This window comes from Mustela erminea, chromosome 10, assembly GCF_009829155.1.
Source record: "Mustela erminea isolate mMusErm1 chromosome 10, mMusErm1.Pri, whole genome shotgun sequence".
Taxonomy (NCBI): domain Eukaryota; kingdom Metazoa; phylum Chordata; class Mammalia; order Carnivora; family Mustelidae; genus Mustela; species Mustela erminea.
Genome location: NC_045623.1, coordinates 58,791,564 through 58,814,337, shown reverse-complemented (window position 1 = coordinate 58,814,337; position 22,774 = coordinate 58,791,564). Strand labels below are relative to the sequence as shown.

Below are 22,774 nucleotides of genomic sequence, written 5' to 3'. Positions count from 1 at the left end.
CTTACATTACAATACAGGATATATGTAATCTATTGTGTTTGTATGTATGTGTCTGTGTATATGTAGGGTATATATGTGTGTGTGATGTGTGTGTATACATACACACATCAAATATCACAAAGTAGTCACCTTAGATATAACGCCCGGTCATATTTTTCTACTTGTAATTTTTAAAAAATATTCATTACCATCTAGTACAGATGTCTACCTCCTGCAAATAAAGGCTTTACTAGCAGTAGCAGTGACATTGAATAAATCAATAATTTACCAGGAAAAAACAAAAACAATCTATTAAAGAAATGCAACATTGTGTCATCTACTAAGTATGATACTAAGTATGCCTAAAATGTTTACCCTGAATTGAATCAAACTGTACATCTACAGAGAACACTAGAACAGGCTGGTACCAAAGGAAGCAATCAGATAAAAACCAGAAGGCAGGTCATTATGAACCATAAGTCTTTTCAGCAAATCAGTGTCATGGATAAATAAATAAAGACAGTGGGCTAAGTTTTAGTATTTAAAAAAAAAAAAAAAACAGACACATAGATCAATGGAACAGAATAGAGAGCCCAGAAATAGACCCTCAACTCTATGGTCAACTAATGTTAGACAAAGCAGGAAAGAATATCCAATGGAAAAAAGACAGCCTCTTCAATAAATGGTGTTGGGAAAATTGGACAGCCACATGCAGAAAAATGAAACTGGACCATTTCCTTACACCACACACGAAAATAGACTCAAAATGGATGAAGGACTTCAAAGTGAGAAAGGAACCCATCAAAATCCTTGAGGAGAACACAGGCTGCAACCTCTTCAACCTCAGCCACAGCAACATCTTCCTAGGAACATCGCCAAAGGCAAGGGAAGCAAGGGCAAAAATGAACTATTGGGATTTTTATCAAGATCAAAAGCTTTTGCACAGCAAAGGAAACAGTTAACAAAACCAAAAGACAACTGACAGAATGGGAGAAGATATTTGCAAATGACATATCAGATAAAGGGCTAGTGTCCAAAATCTATAAAGAACTTAGCAAACTCAACACCCAAAGAACAAATAATCCAATCAAGAAATGGGCAGAAGACATGAACAGACATTTCTGCAAAGAAGACATCCAGATGGCCAACAGACACATGAAAAAGTGCTCCATATCACTCCGCATCAGGGAAATACAAATCAAAACCACAATGAGATATCACCTCACACCAGTCAGAATGGCTAAAATTAACAAGTCAGGAAATGACAGATGCTGGCAAGGATGCAGAGAAAGGGGAACCCTTTCTGTGGGAATGCAAGCTGGTGCAACCACTCTGGAAAACAACATGGAGGTTCCTCAAAATGTTGAAAATAGAACTACCCAATGACCCAGCAATAGCACTACTGGGTATTTACCCTAAAGATATAAACGTAGTGATCTGAAGGGGCATGTGCACCGGAATGTTTATAGCAGCAATGTCAACAATAGCCAAACTATGGAAAGAAACTAGATGTCCATCAACAGATGAATGGATAAAGAAGATGTGGTATATATACACAATGGAATCCTATGCAGCCATTAAAAGAAATGAAATCTTGCCATTTGCGACAACGTAAATGGAACTAGAGCGTATCATGCTTAGCGAAATAAGTCAATCGGAGAAAGACAATTATCATATGATCTCCCTGATATGAAGAAGTGGAGATGCAACATGGGGGTTTAAGGGGGCAGGAGAAGAATCAATGAAACAAGATGGGACTGGGAGGGAGACAAACCATAAGTGACTCTTAATCTCACAAAACAGACTGAGGGCTGCTGGGGGGAGGGGGGTTGGGAGAAGGAGGGTGGAGTTATGGATACTGGGGAGGGTATATGCTATGGTGAGTGCTGTGAAGTGTATAAACCTGGAGATTCACAGACCTGTACCCCTGGGGATAAAAATATATTACAGGTTTATAAAAAAGAAAAAAGAAAAAAGAAAAAAATAATAAAAAACAAACAAACAAATAAACAAACAAAAAAGACTTCCGGCCAAAAAAAGTACAGTCTATTTAAAAGAAGGGAAAAAAGAAAAAATCTTAAAAGATATAACAAACTGTAATGAATGGTTCCTAATTAGATCCTGATTTGAACAAACCAGCTACAAAGGACATTTCTGGGGATAATGAGAAACCTGAACATGGACAGGTATTACATTATTAAGAATTATTGTTTTTTTTTTAATGTGTGATAACAGTATTACAGTAATGCAGGAAATGTCCTTATATATTAGAGATGCAAATGATGCCAGTAATTTAGCTTTAAACTCTTCAGTTATTATTATTCTACCTAAATGTACAAAACTAGCAAACTAATTATGGAGTACAGATGAGGCAAGTATTCTTCACAAAGTGTATCGTGTCCTCCAGAATGCCCTGCCTGATTATGTGTTCTGTTCCACTCAGGTTAGCTACGCCTCCGCTGTGCTTTCAAAGTACTCATGTGTATCCGTATACACTCAAGGAAACAGAGTTACCGGGGGCTCATTTAGACAGGCAGCAGACTGGCCAGACTGCTTTTCACCATGAACTAAGAACCTGGACTTGCTGACACAGAGTCTGATTACAGCAGCAGGAAAGTCCAATGCTTATAAATGTTCTCTTTGATATAAGCACATAAATTGCAAAGCAGGTTCTTCTGGAATACTAACACAACCCTCAAATATGAAAGTATGGTGGAAGGGAAAATTTGAAAGTATGGCAGAAGGGAAAAGGAACAGTGAAGGATCAAGAACATGGCTCTCATGTCTGGCACATTCTCACACTTCAGAGGTACCTTTGCAACCTCCTTGAGGAATTAGGGAGAACAAGGAAACTTTACTTCTGGAGTATGCTATGCTGGCTCCTGTTTTGTATAAATGTCTCAAGGCAGGTTAATTTCTGCCATTAAAGAAAATGTATAGTCTTTAACTCAACCTGGTAGCACTATCTAAAACTACCTGTTGAGAGGGCGCCTGGGTGGCTCAGTTGGTTAAGCAACTGCCTTGGGCTCAGGTCATGATCCCAGAGTCCCAGGATTAAGTCCCGCATCGGGCTCTCAGGTTCATCGGAGTCTGCTTTTGCCCTCTGACCTTTCCCCTCTCATGCTCTCTCTCTCAAATAAATAAATGAAATCTAAAAAAAAAAAAAAAACAACACCTCATTGTGATAACCAAACAATATTATAGACAAAGTATCATCAAATTGTTTTGAAATCTACTTACCTATCTCCTTGAAAGAAACCAAGCAATAAAAGGGGGGACTTCATTTACCTTTGCACCCTCTACCAGAATGCCTGGCACATCCTGAGTACTTTAATAAATGTTTTCGAAGCTGGACGGAAAAAAATGGGAATAGAGAAAAAAATCATAATTCTCCCCCAACCCCGGCCCCGGAAAGTAGTTCAGAAAGAATGTTAGAATGGAACAACTGATGTGAGCTTCTTAAGGACAGGACCTGCATCCCATTAATCTTTATATGCTCAGTATCTGAGACAATGGAGAGAGAGAAAGGAAGAAATGCAGAAACAGATACAAGAGTGCAAAGAGAGAAAAGGAGATAGGGCAGAAGGATGAATTTGGAGACTACTCAATATATAAATCTTCCAAATGTCTTTTGTAAGTACAGTTGTTTCTAACTGATTTGGAAAGGCCAAGGAAGTATCCCTTTTTATCTATTACTGTCAAAAAGGTAAATATTTGCTAAGGGGAAAAATCTGAATCCACAGAAGAATTCTAAATACATAACCATTTCTGAAAGAGCCTTGCTGACACATCATTATCCCATTTATTAAGTGAAACACAGAAACACAATGCTCCCCTATTCTACAAGAAACTCCTTTGAAACAAGATATATGATATGTTTACTTATCTCAAAGCAGTCTGTTATTTAACCTACCTGCAAAGGCTGGTTCCAGAACTATGTTCAAACTCTACAATTATGTAAATAAAGTTATTACAAGTAGCAGAGAAATAAGATTTTCCAACATAGAGGAAAGACAAAGAAAATAAATCTATAAAGGAAGATATCTTTTTTTTTTTTTTAAGTAGACTTCACACTCAATGTGGGGCTTTAACTCACAACCCTAAGATCAAAAGTCATTCTCTACTGACTGAGCCAGCCAGGTGTCCCAGGAAGACATCTTTTAAAAAGTAAACAAAAGGAGAATCCCCGAGTCCTGGGATAGAGCCCTGCATCGAGCCCTGCATCCGGCTCTCTGCTCAGCAGGGAGCCTGCTTCCTCCACTCTCTCTGCCTGCTGCTCTGCCTACTTGTGACCTCCGTCTCTGTGAAATAAATAAATAACATCTTTAAACAAAAAAAAAAAAGTATGGGGTGCCTGGGTGGCTCAGTGGGTTAAGCCACGGCCTTCGGCTCAGGTTATGATCTCAGGGTCCTGGAATCGAACCCCACATCGGGCTCTCTGCTCAGCGGGGAGCCTGCTTCCCCACCCCCCACCTGCCTCTCTGCCTACTTGTGATCTCTCTCTCTATCAAAAAAAAAAAAAAAGTAAACAAAAGAAATATATACCTGGCATTAAAAAACACAAACCTCACGAAGAGGTAAAAACAAGAAATACATCTCTCTACCATCACCTATCCCCAGTCCTATTTCCTAAATGTAACCCCTTAATATTTTATCAGGTATCCTTCAAGAAAAATGTGTATACTTTTTAATATTCATATATGACATCATACAATAAAAAAAGCTTTTCTTGATACCTTACATTATAGACTTAATATATCTTGGGAATCACTCCATATCAGCACATAAAATTAATAATCCTCTAGCAATATTTATCAAGCATTTACAACTTATATGCCAGATACTGTATAATATGTTAGATTTGTTATACCCCATTTAATCCTCAGAAAAACTCTGTGAAGTAGGCATTTTAGAATCTTAAGTATCAAGAGGTTAAGTTCAGATAACTAATAAGGAATAGAGCCAAGATCTGAACAAAGAATCCCCACTCTTAAAAACTGCTCTCCAGCTTTCGATCTGCTACAGAGTTTAGAACATGGGTGAACCAGAACATATTTAACCAGCAGTCTCTATTAGTAGACATTTAGGCTATTTCTAGATTTGTAAAGATTATGACTGGAATGCAAGCTCCAAGAGAGATTTTTGTCTAAATCTAGAATTATGAATGGCCTTTATTTTTTCTTTTGGGCCTTCTGTATTCCAAATTTTCTGCAGCACCATATATTATGTTACAGTCAGAAAAAAACAGATATTTTTAGATAAACTTCAAAAATAAAGTAACTTTTCCAAGCTTATGAAAAATAGAGAGACAGAGTTTGAATTCAGATCCATAAAACTCCTAAGGCCTCTTTCCTTAGAAGCAAGTTTCCAAAGGTAAATGATTCTAGCTACAGTTCATATTAATGAGTTCTCTGTTCTTGAAAACCTAGCCTATGAGGTCAACTAAAGATACTCAGTGAAAATGTCTAGTGTATACACTAACATATTAATAGGAACACTGTAATTACAACCACCACCGCTGTTATGATGTTTCCTATCTTTCCGGGATGGCTAAATAAAACTTTCTTCTGAGTCCCTGTCACTTGTTAAATTCTTTAAGAATTCAGGTTCACAATGGGCCAGAAGCCACTAAAGGCCTAAGAAACAAAAACACAGAGAGGATGATTTGTGAAACCAAAGAACAGAAACAGTCTTTCTATATAACACACTTAACATTTAAGACATAATCCCTTTTTGGGAAGGATAAAGAAAAAAAGATGTCGATGACTCATGTATCCCATCTGACACAATTCTGGAATAACATTTTAGTCAAAAATTTAGAACGCTGTATGAAAGAGACGTGGATATCTCCATCACTCTGATCTAAAGCATCCTACCATATCTCAATTTCCTCAACAAAAACTTGGTAATAACATTGTTCCCAGTTCATGGAACATATTAACTTAAAACTACAGAAAAAAAATAATTTAAAAATTTAGCATTTGGAAAAATGAAAACTGATCTGAAATTGCCAACCCAAATGAAAACTGGAAGGGGGAGAAAACCTCTTACTGTAAAAAGTCAATATTCCCAAAAAGAGATAAATTTATCTTCAATTCCACCCTACTTCATAAAAAAAGCACCAGAATCTCCCACAAACATATAAATTATATCTTGTATACAATTAGTTGCTAAGTCCTGTCATTCTAACTCTGATATACTTCTCAAATCTTTGTCTTCTTCCCTTTACCACAGCATCTGCCTACAAACAGCATCATACTTAAGGGTGAAAGTCTGAATGCTTTTCTCCTTAGACTGGGGAGAAAGCAAGAATGCCTGCTCTTACTATTCAACACTGTACTAGAGGTTCTAGCTAGTGCACCACAAGGAAGGAAGGAAAGAAATGGAAACAGGGGTGCCTGGGTGGCTCAGTGGGTTAAAGCCTCTGCCTTTGGCTCAGGTCATGATCCTAGGGTCCTGGGATCGAGCCTCGCATTGGGCTCTCTGCTCAGTGGGGAGCCTGCTTCTCCTCTCTCTCTCTCTGCCTACTTGTGATTGCTGTTGTCAAATAAATAAATAATTTTAAAATCTTTTAAAAAATTCTTTTAATTTTTTTTTAAAGATTTTATTTTTATTTATTTGAGAGAGAGACACTGAGAGAGAGCATGAGTGAGGAGAAGGTCAGAGGGAGAAGCAGACTCCCCGTGGAGCTGGGAGCCCGATGCAGGACTCGATCCCAGGACTCCGGGATCATGACCTGAGCCAAAGGCAGTCGTCCAACCAACTGAGGCACCCAGGCGTCCCTAAAAAATTTTTTTAAAAAAGAAATGGAAACAAATTAAGGGCAATTCAGATGGAAAAGGAAGAAATAAACCTCTTTATTCACAGACAACATGATCCTGTAAGCAGAAAAACCTAAGGAATCCACAAAAAAACTACTAGAACTAATAAGTTCAGCAAAGGTAGAGGATGTAAGTTCAAAATCAACTACATCTCTATATACTAGCAACTAAATATCAAAAATAATTTTTCAATTCCACCATGATAACATCAGAAACAATACTTAGAAACAGATTTAACAAAAGAAGTACAAGACTGGGGCGCCTGGGTGGCTCAGTCAGTTAAGTGTCTGTCTCTAGCTCAGGTCATGATCCTGGTGTCCTGGGATCAAGCCCTGCATCAGGCTGCCTGCCCAGTGGAGAGCCTGCTTTTCTCCCTCTCCCACTCCTCCTGCTTATGTTCCCTCTCTCGCTGTCTCTCTTTCTGTCAAATAAATAAATAAAATCTGTTAAAAAAAAAAAATATATGGTATTAGTGTTTAGACACATAGTTCAATGAAACAGAATGGAGTATGAAAAACTAAAGACATTTATAGTCACCTGATTTTTGAAGGTACCAAGACAATTCAACCAGACAAGAATAGCCTCTGCAACAAAGAATGTTGCAACAGAACAGTCACATGCAAAGATGAATATAAAGACTTTTTTTATTTTTAAGTAACCTCTACACCCAATGTGGGGCTTGAACTCACAACCCCAAGGTCAAAAGTTGCACGCTCCACTGACTGAGTCAGCCAGGCGCCCCATGAAAAATGAATTTAGATCTTCATCTCACATGATGCACAAAATCAATGCAAATGGATCATTAACCTAAAGTAAGAGCCAAACTATAAAAACTTCAGAAGAAAACAGAGAAGAAAATCTTGACCATGAATTAAGCAGTTTTAGAGAATAAAAACAAACTCATGATATACAAAAGAAAAAAAAGATGTACTGGACTTCATCAAAATTTAAAATCTCTGTGATTCAAACTTCACCATTAAGAAAATGAAGAAACAAAGCAGACAGGGAGAAAATATTTGCAATTCATATATCTAATAAAAGACTTGTGTTCTGAACATATTAAAAAAAACTCCTACAATTCAAAAACAAGATAAATAACACAATTTATAAATGAGCAAAGGATAGGAACAGAAATTTTACCAAAGAAGATATGTGAATGGCCAATAAGCACAAGAAAAACCATCACAAATCATTAGGGAAATGCAAATCAAAACCAAAATGAAATGCCACTTCACACTCATTAGAATGCCTACAGTCAAAAAGAAAACAATTAACAAGTGTTAGGAGGATGTGGAAAAGAGTGAAGGCTCATACATTGCTGATGGAAATGTAAAATGGTGTAGCTGCTGTGGAAGTTTCCCAATTCCTTAAAAAATTCAACAGAGGGGCACCTGGGTGGCTCAGCTTAAGTGTCTGCCTTTGGCTCAGGTCATAATCCTAGGGTCCTGAGATCGAATCCCACATCGGGGTCCCTCCTGAGTAGGGAATCTGCTTCTCCTTCTCCCTCTACTTCTCTCCCCTGCTCATGTTCTCTTTCTTAAAAAAAACCTTTAAAAAAAATTCAACATAAAATACCAGATGACCCAGCAATTCCTTTCCTAGGAATATACTCACAAGAAATGAAAACAGATGTTCAAAAAAAAAAAAAGCTGTCATGAATGTTCATAGCAGCACTATTCACAATGTCCAAAAGGTAGAATAATCTAAATGTCCATCAACTGATGAACAAATAAACAATATGTACTACAGACTTGCGATGGAGTATTATTCAGCCATTAAAAGGAGTAAAGTACTGATAAATTCCACACCATGGATGAAACATGGCAATGTTATGCTAAGTGAAGGAAGCCAGGCACAAAGGGCTTCATATGTTCAGAAAAGGCAAATCTTGAGAGAGACAGACAGAAAGTACAGTAGTTGTTGCCCAGGGCTTGGGCTGGGAATAGAGAATAAATGACTACAAGGTATCTGGGGAGGTGCTGGAAATGCTCTAAAACTGGATTGTGGGTGATGGCTTCACAACTTTGTAAATTTACTAAAAATAATCAAATAGTACACTTAAAATGAATTAGGGGCGCCTGGGTAGCTCAGATGGTTAAGCATCTGCCTTCGGCTCAGGTCAAGATCCCAGGGTCCTGGGATCAAGTCCTTCATCAGGCTCCCTGCTCGGTAAGGAGCCAGCTTCTCCCTCTCCCTCTACTGCTCCCCCTGCTTGTGCTCTTCCATTCTATCAAATAAATAAATAAAATCTTAAAAAAAAAAAAATGTAGGGGCCTGGGTGGCTCAGTCATAAAGCATGTACCTAGGCTCAGGTCATGATCCAGGGACCCAGGATGGAACCCTGCATCGGGCTCCCTGCTTGGTGGGGAACCTGATTCCCCCTCTCCCCACTCCCCCTGCTTGTTTCCTGTCTCACTGTACCTCTCTCTGTCAAATAAATAAATAAAATCTTTTTAAAATAAATTTTTAAAAGTTTTAATGAATTAATTTATGGTATATAAAGTATGCCTCAAGAAAGTTGTCTTTAAAAAAAAAGAGAGCCTGCATAAAGCTGTAACTGCTCTACGAGGGTGAGAGAAAAGAAATTGCTTTCCAGTCAGAGAAAGAATGTGAAGACAGGAAAAGAGGAGAGCCAAAGTAGAGTCTCGAAGAAAGTCTTGCACCCTTAGCCTCCTTACCCCAATCCCTCATCTTCAGCAAAGTTTATTAAAATCATTAAATGGCTGATGAGTGCAGTTTTCTGGTCACAGAGGACAAATGAGAAACACCTCATGATGCTGCAGAACCACAACAGAGAGAAGCCTGGGAAAGCCAGACGGTGGAAACCAAGCCAACTGCCCGTGAGGGCTGAGCTGCCACTAAGATCAGAGCTAAACTTAAAGTTAAGGAACAGGGATCCATAGTTGCTTCCCATTACACTGCTTTTCTTTACATTTTTGTATTCGCCAGTTACATTTAAATTTTAACAGGTAGTACAACTAACTATATTGCTATATATTTAAATAATTACAGTGAGGCTGAGCAAATTACAATGACCAATCTTAAAGAATACCAGTTGTTCTGGTGTGACCAGAATTTGCCCTCCCCCTCTTTCTTTTGGTTAGAAACCTCTTCTTTTTGGCAAGGAACTCATCACTTGAGACTGGCTGGGGATGACACCATCACATCTGTCCTCTAGCCTGGGAGAATGTCATGTTACACAGGAACAGCCAGCATCCCCACTGACCCCAAACATTGTAATTGGTTCAAGCAGGAACATGTGACACGAGCCAAACTAAATGGTAAGATTTGAGCCTGGGGCTGTCAACTCTCATCGCAAACATTTAGTGGGAAATCTATCAAAGACATGAAGAGGCTGTTCATACCCTCTGTATCCTGGCACTTGATGTACTCAGTTGTAAGCAAATTAATCTAAATGGCGTTTCTGTCAAATGCAACCAAAAAGTCCCCTCCGTAAAAAGCCACTGGAAAAAGTAGTGACACATCTAGACGCTTGCGAAAGCATATGATCAACCGAGAAGTGAAGGAAAGTTCACTCTCTCATGGAGCTGACTAATGGAAAACAGGATGCAAGACAAAAGCAGGTAGATAAATCTTCTTCCAGACTTGTATCTACTGACTGGAGAAACTGTTCCTATGTCCAAAGATACCTGCCAAACAGTCCCTCCCCAGCGCCTCGTGAACAGTGGCCAAAGAAGATAAGGTATCACCTTACATTGTTTCCCATCTCTGCCTCACTTCCCTTTTCTCTTGCTGCCCCAGGATTATGCCTTCCAGATAAACCCTCAACTCTTAATCCTTGATTCAGTCTCTATTTCCTAGGCAACTCAGATTAAAAGGTTATCTACAAAAAAACTTACAGCAACCCTTAGGCTTAAAGAAGTTAAGAAACATAAAAAGCTTTCCCTCTGAGGTCATCAACAAAATGAGGATGCTCAGTATTAGTACAACGTTAAACAGAAATGGTAATAATCTACATAGTAATACAAGATAACCGTCCACAGAACAAGACAAAACTGTAAGGTTTGGAAGGGTAGAAACAAAAATTCATGATATCCAAATGACACAGAAAATACAAAATTCATGGATACATCTTTTAAATAACTTTCAGGTTTCACTTTACTTTATTTATTTATTTTTAAGATTTTATTTATTTATTTGTCAGAGAGAGAGCACAAGCAGGGGGAGCAGCAGGCAGAGGGAGAATCAAGTACCCTGCTGAGCAAGGAGACCTATGTGGGACTCAGTCCCATGGCCTGGGATCAGGACCTAAGCCAAAGGCAGAGAGATGCTTATTACCCTACTGAGCTACTCAGGTGTCTGCCACAGACACATTTTTAGATGTGACATGAGTTTAGCAAGGTATATAGCTGGATAAAAAATGGTTATATACCTAGAAAGGATACGCATGAATCTTACAGAGAAAATTTTATAAACTTTTGTTGTATGAGATAAAGAAGACCTAAGTAAACAAAGAGATAAACCATAATCAAGGCTTAAAAACTCAATATTATAATACAAAATTATTTATTATTATTTATTATTATTAGGACATCATTTCTCTACAAAACTGATATACAGAGTCAAGGTAATCCCAACCAAATCTGAATAGGACTTGGGGATTTTTTGTTTGCTTTTTGATAGATTCTAAAATATTCAAGGAAATTCACAGGGCTAAGAGAAGTCAAGACACTTTCTTTAATGATGAGAGAAGTTAATTATTCTACCAAATTCCAAGACTTATGATAATTAAAATTGTTTATACGGGTGCCTGGGTGGCTCAGTGGGTTAAAGCCTCTGCCTTCTGCTCAGGTCATGATGATGGGGTCCTGGGATCGAGCCCCGCATCGGGCTCTCTGCTCAGCAGGAAGCTTGCTTCCCTTCCTCTCTCTCTGCCTGCCTCTCTGCCTACCTGTGATCTCTGCCTGTCAAATAAATAAATAAAATCTTAAATAAATAAATAAAATTGTTTATAATTGGTGAAAATATGTATAACCAGACCAATGGAACAAAAGAGAGAACCCAGACAAAGACCCACAAATGAGGACTCACAATCTATAATAGAGGTGGCAGGGCAGGTCAATGAGGAAAGGGCAATCTATTTGGAAAAAAATTAAAATTTCACACCATACACATATCAAGTCCAGGTGGAATATAAAGGATGCAACTATAAGGTTAATACAGATGAATATCTTAATGACCACAGGGTAGGAAAATATTCCTCAAACAAGGTGCACCTGAGTGGCTCAGTCGTTAAGGCATCTGCCTTCGGCTTAGGTCATGATCTAGGGTTCTGGGATCAAGCCCCACATCAGGCTCCCTGCTCGGCAGAGAGTCGGCTTCTCCCTCTTACACTTCCCCTGCTTTAGTTCCCTCTCTGCTATCTCTCTCTCTTGTCAAGTGAATAAATATAATCTTAAAAAAAAAAAAATTCTTTAAACAAGACCTCAAAAGTACTAATCATTAAAAAAGAGAGAAAGAGAGAAACTGATAAAAGTATATTCAAACTAAGAACTTAGGGGCTCCTGGGTGGTTGTTGGTTTAGCGTCTGCCTCCGGCTCAGGTCATGATCCCAGGATTCTGGGATACTTTTCTCCCTCCGCCATTGCCCCTGTTGGTGGTCTCTGGTTCTATCTATCCATCAAATAAATAAATAAAATCTTTGAGAAAAAAAAAAAAAAAAAAAACCTGAGAACTTAGTTGGAGTGCCTGGGTAGCTTAGTCTGTTGAGTATTCAACTTTTGATTTCGGCTCAGGTAACAATCTTAGGGTCGTGAGATGGAGCCCCAAGCCAGGTTCCATGCTCAGCATGGATCTTGCTTGAGATTCTTTCTCTCCCTCTCCCTGCACTCTCTTGCTCTCTCTAAAATAAATAAACCTTTAAAAAAAAGAAAACTGAGAACTTAGTTTTCAAAAGACCCCATAAGGGCGCCTGGGTGGCTCAGCAGGTTAAGACTCTGCCTTTGGCTCAGATCATGATCTCAGGATCCAGCAATGGAGCCCCGCATTGGGCTCTCTGCTCAGCAGGGAGCCTGCTTCCTTCTGTCTGTCCTACTGCCTCTCTGCCTACTTGTGATCTATCTCTCTCTGTCCAATAAATAAATAAAATCTTTTAAAAATAAAAAAATTTTTTTAAAGATTTTACTTATTTATTGGACAGAGAGAGATTACATGTAGGCAGAGAGGCAAGCAGAGAGAGAGAGAAGGAAGCAGGCTCCCTGCTGAGCAGAGAGCCCGATGTGGGACTCGATCCCAGGACCCTGGGATCATGACCTGAGTTGAAGGCAGCAGCTTAACCCACTGAGCCACCCAGGCGCCCCTAAAAAAAAATTTTTTTAAAAGACTCCATAAAAAGAATTTTTAAAAAAACCACAGGGTGGGTGCCTGGGTGGCTCAGTGGGTTAAGCCTCTGCCTTCGGCTCAGGTCATGATCTCAGGGTCCTGGGATCGAGTCCCGCATTGGGCTCTCTGCTCAGCAGGGAACCTGCTTCCTCCTCTCTCTGCCGGCCTCTCTGCCTACTTGTGATCTCTCTTTCTGTCAAATAAATAAATAAATAAATAAATAAATAAAATAAATAACCACACGTGAGTAAAGATATTTGCAACACATAGTATCATTCAATGGGTTCATACACTGAATATATATATAAAGTACTCAAACAAATCAGTAAGAAAAAGAGTAATACAAAGGAAAAACGGGGAAGAATGCAAAAGATTTAAATAGGCAACTTATAAGAGTATATTCATATAGTCAATACCCATACAAAACAGAGCTCAATCTCAACCGTAATCAAGTAAATACAAATCAAAACTTTTATAATAACATAGCATCATGCATCCATCCATCAGATTGGCAAAAATGACACAGCTAGCAGTACAAGAGATGTCAACTAGGTACAGCAACACTACTATGGGAGTGTATATTTCTTCAGCTATCTAAGAAAACAGTTTGGTATTACCTAATAAACTCCATGATAAATAAAAGTGCTATGAGGAGCAACAAAGAATACCTAAGGACCAGCAATCTCATATCTGAGTATACCCTAGAGAAATTCATGCACATGTATATCCAAATATATGTACAGGTGTGTTCATAGAACATTGTTTCTAATAGCCAAAAACTAGAAACAATCAAAATGCCCATCTACTGTAGAATGGAAAATCATGGTATATTTATATAATGAAATAATATAAAGACAAAGAATGAACTCCAACTACTTGTAATATTATGAATGAATCTCACAGATTAATTCTGAACAAAAGCAAGACAAAAGAAATACAATATCCAGTATGATTATGGTCAAATGAATTAAAAAACAGAAAAATTGCTTTTACTTAGAAATGCACTCATAGGTGAAAAGAATAGAGAAAATCAAGGAAATGGGGGTGGCCTGGGTGGCTCAGTAGTTAAGCATCTGATCTCAGGGGCAGGGTTGGGGGTCTGCTTGTCCCTCTCCCTCTCTGCCTCTGCTCCTCCCCTGGCTTGTCTCTCTCTAAAATAAATAAATAAAATCTTAAAAAAGAAAACCAAGGAAATGGTTATCCCAAAAGTAAAGACAGTGGGTTGGAATGGTCCACAGAAAAGGTTAAGATTTAGAAAAAAGAAAGGATAGATCAAAAAGAAAAAACAACGTGCAGTTACAGATCTGGAAATGAGCAGAGCATTTGTGGGGGTACAAGGAAAATGTTCAACTGATTGGTCCAAAATGTAAGCTAGGGAATAAATCAACAAGAGAAGGACCAGATTCTAGATGACTTCAAAATGCAAGCACGAGTTTGGGTTTAACACTGTTGGAAGCTACTATAATATTCTTGAACAAAAGAATGCCATGATAAAAGCTGTATTTTAGGGAGATTTCATTTGTAACACATTTGAATTACAAGAGATAAGAGACTAGATCAGCTCTGGCCCACTGAGGTCATCTAAAAGCAAGATAATAAAAGATGCTCCAATGAAGCAGGGTAGCATTCTTTCAAACAATCCTTTTTTTTTTTTTTTTAAGATTTTATTTATTTATTTGACAGAGATCACAAGTAGGCAGAGAGGCAGGCAGGGGGCGGGGCCGGGGTAGGGGAGCAGGTTCCCTGCTGAGCAGAGAGCCCAAAGAGAGGCTTGATCCAGGACCCTGAGACCATGACCTGAGCAAAAGGCAGAGGCTTTAACACACTGAGCCACCCAGGCGCCCTCAAACGATTTTTACATGTCCAGTTTACAAAAGACTCTGTGTCTGACACTAGATATAAAAAGACTCAGAACAGTCATCAAAGGCCTCTGAAAAGCGGTATAAAGTAGGGGGAAAATGGCACGGAGGATGAGGGCAAGAAAAATTAAAAAGACAAAACCCAAAAAACAGCAGCTCATGAAATCAGTGATGAAGAAAAAAAGTCAAAGGCTCCTAATCTCCAGGCGTTCCATAATTCAAGTACACATAAAGTACCATGGGAAGCACAGCCATATGGTCCAAGGACTGACAAGAACAAGCAGAAAGTGGTTGGGACTGCACCACATACATGTGAGAAATGGGACTAGAAGAAAGGAATGACTGGGTGGCAGCTAGAAATGCAGAAGATTCAATAGTTCTTTGTTTTATGATGAAAAAGGCATAATAAGTCTTATGCGTTAAGGGAAACATCCATAAAAAGAAACATATTGAAGATGCTAGAAAGGAAAGGAAAAATTATGAGATCAAGGTTCTAAGGGAGGCAGCAAGGTAACAGGGTACAAAGGACGAAAAAAATTGGTAAACTTTAGGGAAGGGATACCTTACAGGCTCAGGAGAAGATGCCTAAGTGACATACAGGAACAGCAGCATGCTGAGGTTATCATGGACTCATGTTAGATGATCCAGAACTTTTCAGTAAAAGATGGGATAGGAAAACAAAGATGTTAGTAAGAGAAATGATTTAGAGTAAACCTCATTGCAAATGAGAAGACATTCACTATTAAAAGTTCAGCTCTGCACTGTTCTGCTCTCTCTCAGGGGCAAGAAACAGGTTAGACATTCAGCATTGAGAGTTCGTGAGATGGGTACAACAAAAGGCCAAAGTGATGAAAAAGGGAGCACTGAAGTAGATGATATTATGTGGGTAGAATTTATTTAATAATGAAGTGAAGAAAGTAGACTGGAAGACTTAGCCTATACAGCCAGAGTTATGCACAGATTCAAAACTTAAAAAAAGAGATAGAGCTTATAAATAAGACTATGTCCCGGAAATTCTACTCATGTTAAGATTTTCCTCAAAAATAAAAATCTGATGCAAGCCTTTCACTAAATTCTGCTTCTTAGGCAACAAAATGATACCAAATTAACAAAGGAAAGATTAAGTAGGTAAGAAATAACTTTGGGGATGCTAATGGTAGCACTGTTCGAAAATGTGGAACTACCCCAGAAAATATTTTGCAGAAAGAAATACAGTATATATAGTACAGAAATTAAAAAAGTGTAAGATCTGAAATCAGAGAATTGGGGACTGAGTCCCAATATGAGCAAATAATTTCATGAGATGTAGGTCTCAGTTCCTCATCTGGATTATGGGAATAATAATCATTGTAAATAATATAGGAATAATAATAGCAACAACTAACATCTGTTGAATGCTTATTATGTTTCAGGCACAGTTTAAGTGTTTTATATGTATTAACTTACTTAATCTTCATGATGACAAAGAGACATTTTTATCCCCATTTTACTGAAGAGAAAACTGAAACAGGGGGATTAGAGCAATTGCCCAGAATTATATAGCTATTATGTGGTATAGGCAGAATTTCAATCCATGCAATGTGACCTGAGGTCTACATTCTTTACTATGTTCTTCTGCCTCTCTAGGTAATAAAGATGAGAATGTAGTAAAAAGTGTTTTAAGTATATCCAAATGTTCATCATTACTGCTGAGTATCTGGTAACAGGACAAAATAATCCAAACAAAATCATTAATCTACAATCAACACTCCACAAATTATACCTATCATATGCTACGGTGTGATTAAAAAAGGGGTAATTAGCAATGAATATGCCTTGTCCTCCAAAAGTAGGGGGAACAAACAAGTGGCAATAACCGTTATGAACAAAATACACGTGCTGCTTTTCCATGATAAGCTCAGTACAACCGGTGAAAAAATAAAGAGCTTTGGGGCACATAGGTGGCACAGTGGGTTAAGCTTCAGACTCTTGGTTTCGGATGGGTCCTGAGATGGAGTCCAGCATAGGACTCCAGCTCAGTGCAGTGTCTGCTGAAGATTCCCTCTCCCAGGGGTGCCTGGGTGGCTCAGTGGGTTAAAGCCTCTGCCTTTTGCTCAGGTGGTGATCCCAGCATCCCGGGATCAAGCCCTACAGTCCTGGGATCAAGCCCTACATCGGGCTCTCTGCTCAGCAGGAAGCCCGCTTCTCTCTCTCTCTCTCTCTCTCTCTCTCTCTCTGCCTGCCTCCCTGCCTACTTGTGATCTCTGTCTGTCAAATAAATAAATAAAATCTTTAAAAAAAAAAAAAAAAAAGATTCCCTCTCCCAGCCTCTCCCCCACCAAAGTAAATAAATCAATCTTTTTTTAAATCTAAAAAATAAAAAGTTTGAGAAATCACTAAATCATGGCCTCAAAAAGTAACAGCACTAAATACAAAGGGTTAGGAAATGACTGAGCCAAAAAGAAATCAGTGTAATCTTTTAAAAGTAAGGTATGGGGACAATCATAAAGCTTTAAAAGGAAAAAAAGGGTTTCAAATAGCAACAGGCTACTCACAGAGCAACAAATTTCATATATGCACATCACAAAAAGACTTACCACTTCCAAGGAAAGGTCCTACACCACATTATAAATATTGTAACAATAAAAAATAATTGATGCTGGAACTTTATGTAGAAAACACTGTTCTAAGCACTTTACTGGAACCGACTTTTTAATTCTAATAACAACACTGTAAGGTAGGTCCTGCTATTATCCCCAGTTTATAGATAGGGAAAATGAGGCAGAAGTGAGGTAAAGTAACTTGCCCAAGTTTATTCAATGAAGGCCAGCGCTAGGATGTCAACGCCAAGCATTTTATCCCCAGAGTATGTGCTATACTTCCTCTAGTAGGAAACTAAGAAGCAGAAGAAGAATTTATTCAGAAGTATTATTCAGCCAGAGTACCTGGGTAGCTAGCTAGACGGCTGAGGTCTGCCTTCAACTCAAGTCTTGATCAAGCGCCTGGGATCAAGCACCACCTTGGGCTCCCTGCCCAGTGGAGCCTGCTTCTCCCTCTCCCTTCGGCCCTCCCCTCACCCTCCTACCACCAACCCCCTCCCCTGCTCGTGCTCTCTCATAAATAAATAAATAAATAAATGTATTACTTGGCCATATTTGATAACAAGAATGAAAATACCTTTCAATTACAGTAATTCATCATCTATAACAATTCTGTCCTTGGTCTTCCCTCCAAAGTAATCTGCACATTCGTCCCATACTATCTCATCTACTCCTCTGGTTTCAGTAACAATCTCTTTGCTGAAGATTCCCAAAATCTACTGACCTCCAGCCCAATCTCTCTTCTGCATCTTAAACCTCACCAACAACCTAATAAATATTTCTCTTTCAATGTTCAATGAGCACCTCAAAATCTACATATCCAAAACTGAATCATCATCTCCTTCCCACCTCATTTCCCACCTTCAAATCCCTTCTTCCTCCCCTTCGCCTTTACCTCAATGACTGCCTCCATCATCCGCATGGTTGCCCAGTCAGAAATGTACATGCCATCCCAGACTGTCTTCTGCACCTTACATACCTTATCTATCATCAGTCACCTCCCCTAACTATTTCTCCAAGCAATAATATCTCAATTCCATTGCTTTATTTAATCTGACAAATTTACAAGGCTTATTACTTTGAATTTTGTATTATTTTGTGAAACTTTCTTTTTTTCTTGTATTTTGTTCTGTCTAATCCTAGCACAAACTCTGCAAATAAAGAACAGGTATGATATATATTCATATCTAACTCCTCAATGTGCAATTTCCTAATCAACACATGTTCTCAGCGAAACTTGGTTCTATTAAGAAGAAGTTAATACTAAGCATGTATGTCAAGTAATACATTTTTTCAATGGCATTGCCTTCAGAAACAAGACTCAGTTATTTTGGAAAAAAAAAAAAAGTAGTAATTTCCTATTAACTCTAGCACAACTCCCCGGAATATACCAATAATTGTTAATTGTTCAATGATAGCTACTAAAGCCTATGCACAGTGCTAAACGCTTCACACAAATTTTGCCACTTAAAGTTCACAATGTTATCAACAGAGTACTGGTACTGTACCCATTTTCCAGATACCAAAACTGTAACTTAAGATTGATCAAGGTACTAACTTAGAAAATTAACAGTCATGGCTCCTGGGTGACTGGGCTGGTTCAATCGACTGCCTTCTGCTCAGGTCATGATCCTGGAGCACCAGGATCGAGTCCCACATTGGGCTCCCTGCTCAGCCGGGATGCTTCTCCCTCATTCCCTCTCTCCCTCATACCCTCCCCCCTCATGCTCTCCCTCTCTCTCTCTCAAATAAATATTAAAGAAAAAGAAAACTAACAGTTGGGATTTGAACCCATGGCAAAGTCTGACACCAGAGCACATGTTCTTAAGCACTTGCTCTTTGTTTTTTTGCTTTGTTTTGTTTTAAGATTTTATTTTGGAGGCACCTGGGTGGCTCAGTCGGTTAAGCATCTGCCTTCGGCTGCCGTCATGATCCCAGGTTCTGGAATTGAGTCCCCCCGAGTCTGGCTCCTTGCTGTGCGGGAAGCCTGCTCCTATCCCTGCCTGCTGCTCTCCCTGCTTGAGCCTTCCCTCTCTCTCTGACAAATGAATAAATAAAATCTTTTAAAAAAAAATTTTTTTTTTAATAATCTCTACACCCAACACCGAGCAAACCCGCAACCCCGAGAGCTCCATGCTCCACTGACCAAGCCAGCCAGGTACCCCTTGTTATTTTGCCTCTTAAAAATAAAATTAAATGTTTTAAAGCTCAAAAGTTAAGAATAATTAAGCAAAAAGCTTAAATCAAAAAGCTGTTAGTTTTAAATGAAAAACGTGCCACAACAGAGTAACGCTATGGAAGTTAAGGCAGTTAAGAAAGAACCCGTTTGGTCGGTCCAAAAATCGTTAAGCAAGATCAGCAAACGAAAAAGACACAGAACCACAGAAATAAAACTGTCGAAAAAGTAATGCATTCGAACGTTTCTTTTCTTGGGACATCATAATAAAACCAACACAGTCCAGTGCCTTACACATTAGTATATTTCAGAATGAAATTCTACAAATATTAAAATCCCCCGCCGTTATTCAATTTTTGGTTCTGGCAACCGACCCACACCGCAGGCAGGTAAAAGGCTCGGAAATCTCAACCGTGATTCGCCTGCTTACTTCCAGACTCCTAAAGCGTGAGTCAAAGGGCCAATATAATAAGGACACTATCATCCATCTTCGTCTGGTGCCATTGGAAACACAGGCGCACGTTTAAATTCACACGCTTCTAAGATCAAGCTCCAGCCTACAATTCGTCCAAGATTCGGCAGCTGCACACACAAGGTGCAGACCACAAGCTCTCAACTTTTCATTCTGACTATACGTTTTTAGATTCTGGGTGCGAGAGCCTACTTCGAACTGGCCCCTGGTTGCAAAGAGGATTCCTGTTAGATTTCTCGGGAAGGGTGGGAGGCGTGAAGAAGGGGCGGCCTCCCACCGGCCAGGAGCCCGCCGCGCGCCGAATCTTTTGTTGGGGAGGAGAAGAGGGCGGACCCCCACACCCTCCAGGGGGTAAACGGGGGTGGGCGGGGAGAGTGAGGGAGCGAGACGCCGCGGCGGCCCCCGGCCAGCCCGGGGGTGGGGACACAAAGAATTTGGGGAGCGCCGATCGGCTAGCCGACGAGCTCCCCACCCGCCCTGCAATAAGCCGCCGCAAAACTCCAGGCCCGGGCCGCCGAGGAGCCGGCGGAGGCCGGCGCGCTGGCGTGTGGGGCTCCCTGAGACCCTGGGCGAGGATCGGCCGCCAGCGCGGGCTGAGGGCCGGGGTCGGAGGGCGGCGCGAGGCCTCGGCGACAGCCGCGAGCCCCCTCCGCCCAGCCGCGGACCAGGCCGCCAGATCCCCGCGCCCGCGTCGCCACACCCACCCGCCTCCTAGGCCGGGCTCGGGAGGACTCCCGGCTCTTCCTCCCGTGGCGGCCGCGCGCCCCGCGCCCGAGATTTACCTGCTGATCTTCTGGGCAAAGGCGCGGCGCTCGGCCATGGCTGCTAAGGCGGCGGCGGCGGCGGCGGCGGCGGCGCTCTGGGCGCGGACCGGCGGGCGCGTGCCTCCTCGCTCGCGCTCCCTCCCTCGCGGCCTCCGCCAGTCCCAGCTCCGGACCGGGGAGGCTGGGGCTGGCGGCCGGAGCCGGGAACGAGCCCTGCCGTAATGCTCCTGAGAGGCGCGCAGCAAGAAACCGCTCCTCCCCCGGCGCGTCAATCCCCGCGGGAGCCGGGGCTTCGGCACGCAACTGCGGCCGGACGGAGCCCGGGGGAAGAATGGGGCGTGGAGGGAGCGACACGCCAGTCCTGGCCGCCTCGCTGCCGCGCTCGCTCAACCGAAAGGACACAGAGAACAGCCAGGCAGGGGCCAGCGACTTGGCGAGGCAGGAAAATAAGATTACAGAACGCGTCGGGGAGGGTGGGGGGAGCTTGGCTTTCCCGAAAAGGAAGGGGAGGAAATGGAAGATGGTTTTTGGCGAGGGGGGGCTGTGCTCTGACGCCCAGGATGGCTGAGTTCTTGTTCCTGCTGCTCCCATCTCCGAGCAGTTGAAAGCACTTTCTGTTCTGCTCCGACCTTGTGAGTGGGGTCTGACCAGAGAAAGAATAATTTTTCTTGTAGAAAAAGAGCTAAAAAAGACCTTTCTCCTACAGAGGTAACAAGAATAGTTGACTTGTGGTGCTTAGCCAGACACAGATGAAAGTTTTACAGGCGTGATCTTAATCGCCACGACAGCTCTTTGAAGTAAGTTCTTATTATGCCCATTTTAGAGACAAGGAAATTTGTTCAGAGAAGCTAAGTGCTGGCCGCAGGTCACACATATGGTAAGTAACCTCTTCAGCTGAGGTTCAAACCCAGAGCCTAGTCCTTTTCTTTGAAGATAAGTGTTTCTCCATTAACAATAGGCTCCCTGAGACTATTACTTCCCCCTTTGGGATCTCATTTTCCATTTATAAATGTTAGACCAGATAAGCTCTAATGTACTTTACCATTTTGATGTTCTATTAAATAATCTATATATTTACCACTCAAAATGATCTTGCCTGTTAAATCCTATAAAACAGGGACTAGCGAAAATTGTGTCTTATTCTGTTGTAATCCCATAGTGTGTAGAATGTAGTTCCTAATGCATATTTGCTGATTATTTGTGTTGTGGTGAAGTTAGGAAAAATAATCTTTGTTTCTTGTAGTACCTTTACTCAAGTATTGCAACGATTTATGTGTATTTTTTTTTTATTATGTTCTCTCTGTGCCCTTGTGAGGTACGATGGATACTTGTTTCCCTCTCTTTTACAGTTGGAAAATCTGTAGCATAAAGTCCGTTTGCTCAGTCACACACTGAGTCAGGGGTGAAAGCCTCAATTAGTCACATCCATAACTTCCTGTCTAGTTTTCTAACCACTGTGGAAGATGGCATATTTTGTATAACAATGTACATTCCAGTAGAGATAGTCTACTTAAAGAGGATTTTTGTGCAACTTTACTTGAATGTATAGCCCACCTAGATATTCTAGAGAACACAAAACTGAATGAAACTCAGTCTTGCTGCCAGGGAGTTTAAGTCCATTGGGAAAGATGAAACAGCTACTCAAAAAACTGCAAGTCAAGTCTAACACTGTAACCTGGCCTTTAAGACACTGCTTGATAGGAACCCAGTTATTTTCTGTCACTTTCTTACTATGTGACCTTGGACAAGTTACTTAACCTTGACTCTAAACTGAGGGGAATA

The 22,774-nt window shown here is 40.5% G+C and overlaps 1 protein-coding gene across 14 annotated transcripts in view; it reads right to left on the bottom strand.

Annotated features, from left to right (window-relative positions):
- The window catches only part of DOCK7 (dedicator of cytokinesis 7), a 219,732-nt gene extending 198,337 nt beyond the window's left edge, over positions 1 to 21,395 (bottom strand). For 3 of the 14 annotated variants that reach the window (XM_032303468.1, XM_032303471.1, XM_032303476.1), the window contains exon 1: positions 21,011 to 21,201. In XM_032303468.1, coding sequence (XP_032159359.1) covers positions 21,011 to 21,048 — 38 coding nt within the window. In that variant the 5' untranslated portion in view covers positions 21,049 to 21,201. Of the gene's footprint in view, positions 1 to 21,010 lie in introns of all 14 variants that reach the window. The other 11 variants (XM_032303472.1, XM_032303474.1, XM_032303477.1 and 8 more) reach the window with 7 other exon arrangements.
- Positions 21,396 to 22,774: the final 1,379 nt, after the last annotated feature.